Source organism: Schistocerca cancellata, chromosome 2, assembly GCF_023864275.1.
Source record: "Schistocerca cancellata isolate TAMUIC-IGC-003103 chromosome 2, iqSchCanc2.1, whole genome shotgun sequence".
NCBI classification, from domain to species: Eukaryota; Metazoa; Arthropoda; class Insecta; order Orthoptera; family Acrididae; genus Schistocerca; species Schistocerca cancellata.
In genome coordinates, this window is record NC_064627.1 from 800,256,004 (window position 1) to 800,266,342 (window position 10,339).

Here is a 10,339-nt window from a genome sequence, read left to right on the forward strand (position 1 = left end):
AAATACATTAATACAGGAGTCCTTCGGTGCGCATATTATGACCAATATTGTGATTTTCCCTCTATTGTTAATCTTGGTGGGAAAAAAGTAACTTCACTGATGACAGCAGGAAACAAGACAACTCTTCTCAGAGAATATAAGTGAAACCCTCAAGAAAGTTTACAATTTGTCAGTAAGCAATAAAGTTAACATAAAGAAATCTAGTAGCATGAATTGCAATGTGAAGAGGAAAAATGATACTGTTAAATTAAATGTAGATGACATCTCTATAGACTGGGTAACATATAAAAAATTTCTAGTAATGAATTTTTATTCTCACTGTAAGTGGCGTGACCATGCAACAATACTTGAAAACCGGATATCACCACCTTGCCGGCAGTGTCTTTTAGTTAATACCATTCATATGTACACTCAATTCTTAGCTATGACATTCTGCCCTGGGGAATAAATGCAAAAAATATAATGCAGATTTCAAACTGCAGAAAAGGGCTACAATCAGAATAATAACCATAGACACTAGTCAAGCATATTCTATAGACCTGTCCAAAGCACTGTAGGTTTTAACTGCCCTGTGTGAGTACTGTTACCTATCAGCTGTACACACTAAATATAACATTGATAATTATTGCACAAACAGCACTTCATGACCATGGAAGAAGATCTAAACTGAACTTACGCTTACCAAGAAAGAATTAACATCTCCTCCTCCTCCTCCTCCTGAGCTCAACATCTGTCATTATAAGGGGATGCTGACTGGACTTTTTCAGGTTAACAAATGGGAAGCTGCAGTACTCAAAATGGTCCTGACAGCAGCTGATAGTGTGTGTAATGTTATGAAACAATGTGTATATGGCGAGAAACAAATGAACAGTACAGTACTACTGAACAACTTATTTGCAAAACTGTATTGTACATTAGGTATAAACTGAATGAGGTAGAACTATTTTAAACATAATGGTATTGTATTCTGGAGGCTCCAAACTATTGGATTATTCCTACTTTAAGGGAATGGTCAACTATCTGTCCAATTCATGTCGTACTGAACTTGCAAGTATATAAATGACTCTATATGTGAAATAGTTTATTTTTGTTGCCGTTAAATTATAATAGCATGACATGTCAAATATCGCTGTAAAACACATCTACAGAAGAATAAATCTACTAGTCGTACAATATGAGACATCTCAGTCTCCCGTCACCAATGGATCGCCATAAATCTAGTAAACAACACTATCTTCATGAAGATATTTTCCAAACAAGCTACAAATTACACATACGAACAAAAACATCGCAGGTAGTTTAGAGCGTCACATTGAGGGAACAATTCGACGTGATTAGTTGTATACTAGACACAAAAAACAAGAAAAACTCTCACAGAAAATTGCTTCACACGAGGTATGCCAGTAGCAAATAAAAGGATACAATCAAGGCCATCCGACGAGAACGATTTTGGAATACTCTTGGATTTCCGTTTATTCAGCTTCAGTTGTTTTTCCAGTTTCCTTATTATTTTATCTTCTTCCTTATTGGCTTCTAACAGTTGCCTGTCCCTACTTTTCTTCATTTCTTGTTTTAACGCTTTTGTTCGCTGTTGCTCCTTCTGAAATCTCTTTTTGGCTCTGTCCCCTTCATTACTAGCGCTGCTCTCATTCGGTTTTTCCACTTGACGCACATCCTCAGGGGCTCGTACAAATAAGCCAGGGGTACGCCTTTTGTTCGCAAAATACTCACGCTTTTTGATTTTGAGGCTCTTTCTCTGTTCTTTTCTCTTTTCTTTCCTGGAAAGAATAGTAGGTGCGTTCTTTTTCCCTTTCTGTGGGTGTTTTTTCCCTTTCAACCGGTGAGCATGTTTATGCATTTTGGTACTTCCTTCCAACCCTCAAGAAAATAACAAAAACTGATGAAGAAGCGCCGCATACACAAAACAGAACTTTACCAACAACATAACCTATATCACACATAACATGCAGACGCTCATACCAGCACTCATGTTTTATGTTTACAATCAATCCAAAGAACTTTATATCTATACAGATAAGCAGCTATAGGATACGTACACATACACGCTTTGTGCAATAGCAAGTTAAGAAAGCCTTTGAAAAATTGTACATAGGTATCTTCAACAAAAGTCGCGCCAGTCAACTTTCCTGTGTATGATTGCAACCTCTTGGATTGGACACAAAGGTGTGAAAACGCTCTGAAGCCGCCATACTAAGCTGATACGAAACAGATCGTGAATGTCTGATCTTAGGTTTCGCAGTTGCTGTGAGAGCTGCTATTTTTGTTTTTAAACTTTTTCTATATATATCCAAAGATCGGTGGTCTACCTATAAAGGCAACTGTTCTGATTTACCTGTTCTCATAGTAATGAAATTAAAATATAAAGCCAGAGAAGCCATATAGACAACAAACGTGTAAAACGTTACATGTTAGTAACGAGCAGCTTGCTATCTATTACTGTTGCTACTAATTAACTGATATTTTACAGGTTGCAGACAAGTGTTGTGTCCCAGAACTTTCAAGCAATTATCGTTCCAGTGACGATAAAAGATATATCACTGTTTGATACAGACTGTGAATGGTTGGCAGCAATCCAAGGAAAAACTGGTAATGTTCCAATAGATGTGTGTTTAATATGCTGCTATACTCTTTCTTAATACTTGAACATTTCAGTGTTTTGCATATGTACCACATCCAAAGCAAATACAGAACATATTGCTTGCATAAACGTTTCAGCAGAAAATAAGTAAAGTTATTCGCATTTTCTTAAGACTGTAGCAACCAAATGGCCTGGAGAAGGAAGACTATATAGTTTAAAAGTGAATGAGATTCACATTAATCCAAAGGGTGGTGTTGTAACTAGTGTTGCTGAGAATCCAATAAGAGCTGAAGCTACAATGTCTTCTCTAGTGACATCAGGATTTGGCAACATGTGGGAAATTCTATCATCGTGTCCGATACTTAACAGCTCACAGTATTTTATTTTGTGTATATTAATTTTAATTTGTGAAATTTCCTTTCTTGGCTATTGAAATGTGAAGAGTGACAATGATTCACTCTTGTGCACACACCTGTTAATCATAGAAGTGTGCTAATGAATGGGCATACCACACGTCCTACCATATACTTGACTTCTGCACTATGTTCTGTTCCTGTGTATTACAATTTTCGACACTTATTACAATTCCATTTGTGGCTGTGTAAACCAGAACAATATTAGTCAATCATCCATGGTTGCATGTTATAAAGGTATAATTACATTCATTGCAAAGTAAAAGAGTTTTATTTTTAATGTGCAACAAGATGTGAATTCTGGAAATCAATTTCTCTATTTGACAGCTGTGCAAATTTCCCAGATAGAACACCATGACTTGTTTAAAGTCAGTTGTGCCTCTTACTGTGATGAGGAACTAGTCAGTTATACAATTATAATACATCTTCTTAGCAGAAAATATGGCAAAAAATTAACATTTCCACCCTACAAGCTCACTGTCAAGCAGCTATGTAAACCTGCACATGCGCTCCAACACAATCACCTTTAGGACCAGTAAAGGTCTGTTCACACTTGAACTCTCAACTGATATTACACAAGCCATAGTCATGCACAGAGGCAATGCTATGAATACAGCCTACTGTCGATGAAGTACTACGTTCAGGATATTGAGGTTTTGACATAAAATATTTCCCTGAGGCGTACAAAGACTGCATTCCGTCTGTAACTCTGAGTTTTCTTACCGATTCGTTATTATCGAAACGATATTTAAAGAGAGTGCAAGAGGTTGAAGGCATATAACAGACCGCATGCTTGTAATTTATTATTGAAAAACTGAGATTTACTTATTGTAAATGTGTAATATTATCATTGTCGTTATTATTATTAATTAAATAACATTTTCCAGATGATAGACAAGAACTTTTTCTACATTGTGCAAGAAGCGATCGTTACAGAAGTGATAATAGCATTTTTCTTCTCAGCAAGTATGGATATGCAAAGAGTAATTCCAAGGAAAAGCTGGATATGTTCCATAAAACCACAGGAGAACTCCCGGATATCATAACGTCCTGCCACGATATTTCGGCACAGAGTCTTCTAGCCATCTTCAGGTGAGTACCACTGTAGTAGTACTGGCGAGAACGCGCTGAGCTCTGCTATTTAAAGCCATACTGAGGTGACATTGCTCATGCGCTGCTCAGCATGGGCGTTCATAACAACTTCGTGCGCTGCGCCTCGCGCCCTCCACGGTGAAAGCCTGGCGTATCGATATCAGGTAGATTTTCATCTTTATGCAAATAACTATGTCGACTACGAAGTTTCTCCTTAACAGGATTCCAAGCAGAGTTTAGCTGATAACCGCTACCTCGATCGATGAGAGTCTCGTTATCAGACAATCTTATTTCCACAGATTCATTGATAATCGAGCTCCAAAAGTTTGATGCATGGGCCAAAATTTTTGTTTCGTTGTAATTCATGGAATGGTCTGTGGAAATACAAGGTTCGGCGATTGCGGACTTGGTGGGTTGGAGAAGGCGAGTATGCTGTTGGTGTACCACAATGCCTATATTGGGAATATTTCTTCACAGATAGGGAGAATATTGAGAAAGTATCAAGTGAGAGTCATCTTTCGCCCTCCTTCCAAAATTTCATCACTGCTGGGATCCGTTAAAGACGACCTGGGCCTGCGTAAATCAGGTGTTTAAAAAATTCTGTGTGAATGCGGTAAATCATATATGGGGCAAACAACACGAACTGTGCAGGAACGCATTGTGGAACACCAAACTTACATCTGAACAGTGTGGACCGAAACTGTTCCAAAATTGAATACTAAAAAACTAATGACTAAAAAATGTTGTGAACCGTTAGCGCTAAAAAAATCGTGTACATTTACGGGTTATTCGCAAACTCTAACAAATAAGTGGACTGCTGTTACTACTGAAACAAGTGATAGTGATAAACATGTAACTGTGAAGTGTGATGGCAACGAAATTCGTAAACAATGCAGCGCTGGAGCACACGAAACAACAATGAGACACAACAGAACCAAAAATCAGTCCCAAAAAGGTACAACGTTCTTTTCTTAACAAACAACCACGGTGGAAACCTGGCGAGTATTTCACAATACAACAACAAAAACTACCTAGCAATGGGAATAGTAAAACAAGGTGCAAGTATGGAAAATGTTACTGATGTCGACCTGCAGGAAAAAATGACAGATGAAAATGAGTATGTCGTGTGCATATCTGGTAGCAATCATGCCACAAGAAACGTGGCACGCTATTGCTTAGCAAGCCTAGAAAAGTTTTTAGAAGCTAACAAATGTCGAAACACAATAGCTATAACGCTACCTCTCAGACATGACATAATATACAGTTCGTATGTCAACAAGGAGATACGAAAAACGAATATCAAAATTAAATGGATGTGTACTTCGTTTGGAAAATGTGTTCTACATCTACATCTACATTTATACTCCGCAAGCCACCCAACGGTGTGTGGCGGAGGGCACTTTACGTGCCACTGTCATTATCTCCCTTTCCTGTTCCAGTCGCGTATGGTTCGCGGGAAGAACGACTGTCTGAAAGCCTCTGTGCGCGCTCTAATCTCTCTAATTTTACATTCGTGATCTCCTCGGGAGGTATAAGTAGGGGGAAGCAATATATTCGATACCTCATCCAGAAACGCACCCTCTCGAAACCTGGCGAGCAAGCTACACCGCGATGCAGAGCGCCTCTCTTGCAGAGTCTGCCACTTGAGTTTGTTAAACATCTCCGTAACGCTGTCACGGTTACCAAATAACCCTGTGACGAAACGCGCCGCTCTTCTTTGGATCTTCTCTATCTCCTCCGTCAACCCGATCTGGTACGAATCCCACACTGATGAGCAATACTCAAGTATAGGTCGAACGAGTGTTTTGTAAGCCACCTCCTTTGTTGATGGACTACATTTTCTAAGGACTCTCCCAATGAATCTCAACCTGGTACCCGCCTTACCAACAATTAATAGCTGATATAGATAGAATGGACGAATGCCTACATACCCAACATGGGATGCATCTAAATTTCGAAGGCGAGAAACTTTTATGTGAGAAAATAAGCAAAATTGCCACAGAGAGATATGACTTAAACTAAATTATGAATCACAAAGGTAATAGGGATGTTTTGTAGAGTAAAAAATAGCAATTTAATCCCTACATCCAGAATGTTCAGTACAAATGAATAAAACATTGCTCTTGGACGTATACCTAAATGAATCAAAACCACATTTCTTCACATCAAGTGAATTAGGTTGCAACGAAGAGTAAGCATATGAATAAAGGCTAGTAAATTACGAACTCATACGTTTGTACTATAGAAGGACTCATAAAGGTGGAGGGGTATTCATTTATAGCAGAAATGATACAGCACATGGAAAAGTCTCGGATGGGAGAATGAAGTAAACACAAGATATGATGGTTCTTCTAGTATCGCTCAAAGTAATGACGGGAAAATGCCTGATACTCATCAAAGATACCAGAACACACAAAACCCTCCCAAAAAGGAACAACTGAAAACTGGTACACTCAGTATCCTCACTCTCACCAAATGTGAGGAACTAGTAGACCTTATGGATAGGTGTAACCTCAGGATATTGGAGTTGAGTGAGACAAAGTGGAAAAGTTGTGCAAAGAAAACACTGAGAAATGGATACATGCTATACTGGAGGGGTAACAACAATCAATCCAAAAATGGAATTGGCCTCATCCTCTATAAAGATATAGACATACAGATAGATGTCAAATGCCTGAGTGACAGGATCATCCAAATGAGACTAAGTTTTGATAATATACAGTGTACTGCTTTGCAAGCATACACATCACAGATAGGATGCACCATAGAGGACAAACAGCATTTCCTTAATGAACCTGAAGAACAAATAACAGAGGAGAACCCCATTGCTTTGGGCGATCTGAATGCTCAAGTTGGGAAAGGGAGACCAGGATGTGAAAACATCAATGGTGCTCATGGTTATCGGAACAGAAACGCAGAAGGAGAGAACCTAATTGATTTCTGTTGTGTGACACATTTTAGCCATACAGAACGCATGGTAGCAGAAGAGGAAATGTAATAAAATGACAAGATACAGCTGGGACGACAAGTTCAAGACCATGATAGATTTCATCATCACTGATTGGAAAACTCATCAGTACGTTACAGATGCTAAAGTCTTACCAACTGACTGCCTAAATAGCGACCAGTGGCTATTAACTGCTGACCTAAAAAATGTTTAAGTGCCAAAATTTAAACAAAAGAGAATGCCAAAGATTAAGACTTGGTTGTTGAAGGACATAAAAGGAATAGAAAGTATTAAGCATGAATAGTAGTCAAGTTACCCAAAACTGAGAAAGGGGGAGTAGAAGAAGAATGGTCCTTATTCAAAGAAACCCTTGTTAGAGAAACCAAAGACACCTGTGGAAAAACGAGTGCCACACTAAAAGAGGAGGAAACACCTTGGTGAAATGATTGGGTAAAGACAGCAGTAAACGACACGAATGTACTGAAAAGAAAATAAAACCATCAAAAACAGACAATGCATGATAGATGAAATTAATTAGCAATTGAACATCTGACTCAGGAATACCAGAGAAAAAAACTAGCAGTAAAAAGACTGACCTAGGAGCAAAATGAGAAGTGCTGGGAAGAACTCATAACAAGGATAGAGGAATACTGTCAGGGAAGTAGGAAATTACTATACAAAGTACTGAAGAGTAAATGATATGAATATGTAAATATCCTTGCCCTGGAAATAGATGATGCTAACTTAATATGAACAGAGGAAGGGAGCAGGGATGGAGTGAAATAGTACTCCAACATGCTGCTAAATGGAGATGGGGAAACACAACCACCAATGATGTTACAGTAGTTAATGAAACCTAAACTAACGGACACCCATTAACGTGGGTTGAGGTAGAAACAGCATTAAACAGCATGCAGAATGGAGAGTCGACAGGCTTTGATGATCTCAGCTCAGACATGATAAAGGCAGCTAGAATATTAGGCTTAAATGGGCTATATAGAGTGTCATCAGTGGTTTGGGAAGAAAAGAAAATCTTAGAAGATGAGAGTAAACGAGTCATCATCCTCTGTTTATAAATTGCAACTGTCAAAAATGTGGAAATTACTGAAACATCACACTGCTGTCACACACCCTGAAGCTGTTAGAAAAGATCACAGAAATGAGAATTTGAATGATAGAAGAGACTTTGCTTGAGGACAACAACATGGATCCAGGAAGGACTGAGGTACGATGGATCTTATTTTTGCAGTAAGAATGCTGACAGGAAAGTACTGGGAATATGGAGGCAATCTTGTGATTATATTTGTGGGCCCTGAAAACCATATGACAGTGTTCCTTGAAAAAATATATGGGAATGTTTGGAAGACCTAAAGGTGCCAAAGTACCTACCTGATAAATACTAAAAATGTTACAGCTGTGTCCATATACGCAATGGAGTGCCCTATCACCACCCCTGTTTGTAATAGTAATGGACAAGATCATAAAATCTATCAAGAAAATAGACACTGAACCAAATTCCCTGGCTTTTGCTGATGATTTCATAGTGTAGGGGAGAAAGAAGCTGAAGCACAGAAGAAACTTAATGACAGGAACAATGACAGTAGAAATGATTATCAACAGGCGAGGAGCAACCTCAAACGTATTTCTAGAAGGAGTCAAAGTAGAATCTGTTTCACATTTCAAGTACTTAGGAAGGATGATCTCGAAAGATCAACAACACCATTAATCAGGAAATACTGAGCAGGCCAGAGAAAGCATCCAATTTTTACAGTCAAATCAGAAATCTTCTTTGGGATGATAAAATGCCACAAAAAGCAAAAGTAACCATGTACCAACCTACTTCGTACCAGTCCTAGCATATAGTTTAGCAATATGTACCCTACTAAACAAAGGCCTCGGCAGAATTCAGGCAACAGGAATGAGATTCATTCGAACTATGAACCAAACAACTAGAAAGTACAAAATCAGGAAAGAGGCGAAAAGAAAAGCAGCTGGTATTGTGGTTCCTGTTACCAGTGTCATAAAGGGAGGCAGGCTTCAGTGGTATGGGCACATAATGAGAATTGACAGCCAAAGATCTGCCAAAAGGCATTTCAAATTGAACTTTGTAGGAAAAAGACCACACAGAAGACCAAGGAAATGCTGGATAGAGACTGTGCGATAAGATGTGGAGGAGCAAGGACACAAATGGGAAGCTTTCCTGCAACAGAAGATGTATGAAGACAGAAGGAGATGGCGACTGCTCGTACACCACACCTGGGAAACTGGAGTTGGAAAACAATGATGATGATGATGTGGAAAAGTCAAATGGATTGATGATTTGAGTAAAGAAATGGTACTTGAGGTAGTAGCAATAAATTTAAAAGTACAGAACAACAGTATAATTATAGGTCACCTGGAAGCAGTATTGAAGAATTTTTTAATTGTCTAGAGGAATTGCTGGAGAAGACATCAGCTTATGAAAATCATGTGGAGTTTGTTGGAGACATCAACATAGACTCTTTCAAAAATAGCGATAATTATTTGTATTATGATGACTTACTTCATCGTTGTAACTATTACCATATAAATTCAGAACCTGTTAGAGTTACTCTAGAAACACAGACATGTATTGACCACAGTCTCGCAAATGTAACAATGGAGGTCATAAATATAACCACCGTAGAAAACTACATATCTGACCACAGAACACTTACTGTGGAAATTGATGTAACGAATATATATATAACTAAAAGTGATACATTTATGTACAAAAGAAAATTAATTATAATGCACTTAAGAGGGCATTATGCAATGAAAAATGGGAACCAGTTTACAATGCGACAAATGTTAATAATAAACAGGAAAATTTCTGTAAACTATTCATAAAAACTTTAAATGGAGTATGTCATTTAGTAAACCAAGAAAACAAAGCTATCAATCACAAAGCTGAGAATCTCCCTGCTGAAATCACTGAACTGAGAGAGATCATTAAAGACTGTTACATACTTTTTAGAGATGCTAAATTACAATACTGTTTAACAAAATACAATCTGCTCAGAAAAAATATATGGAGATTCCTAGACTGGCCTCAAAGTTCAGAAATACGGCTATCAAACAAGCAACTCAACCTGTGTTAGTAAAATAACCTGGAGAATAATATATAGAGTATGTGGGAAACAGCTATCTTATAAACATAGCATTAAAAGAAAAAGATGATGTAGCAAATGACCCAAAAAAATGTGTGAGAAATTCATATAGATGTTTAATACAATTGGCACAAATAAAACACATGACATCTTTCAACTA

The 10,339-nt window shown here is 38.0% G+C and overlaps 1 protein-coding gene across 2 annotated transcripts in view; it reads right to left on the bottom strand.

The window, feature by feature from the left end:
- LOC126162659 (nucleolar MIF4G domain-containing protein 1) overlaps positions 1–1,998 on the bottom strand; it is a 121,383-nt gene extending 119,385 nt beyond the window's left edge. Inside the window, exon 1 of one of the 2 annotated variants that reach the window (XM_049919299.1) lies at positions 1,423–1,998. In XM_049919299.1, the coding sequence (XP_049775256.1) occupies positions 1,423–1,858 (436 nt within the window). In that variant the 5' untranslated portion in view covers positions 1,859–1,998. Of the gene's footprint in view, positions 1–1,277; positions 1,305–1,422 lie in introns of those variants that run through there. The other variant, XM_049919300.1, reaches the window with a different exon arrangement.
- Positions 1,999–10,339: the final 8,341 nt, after the last annotated feature.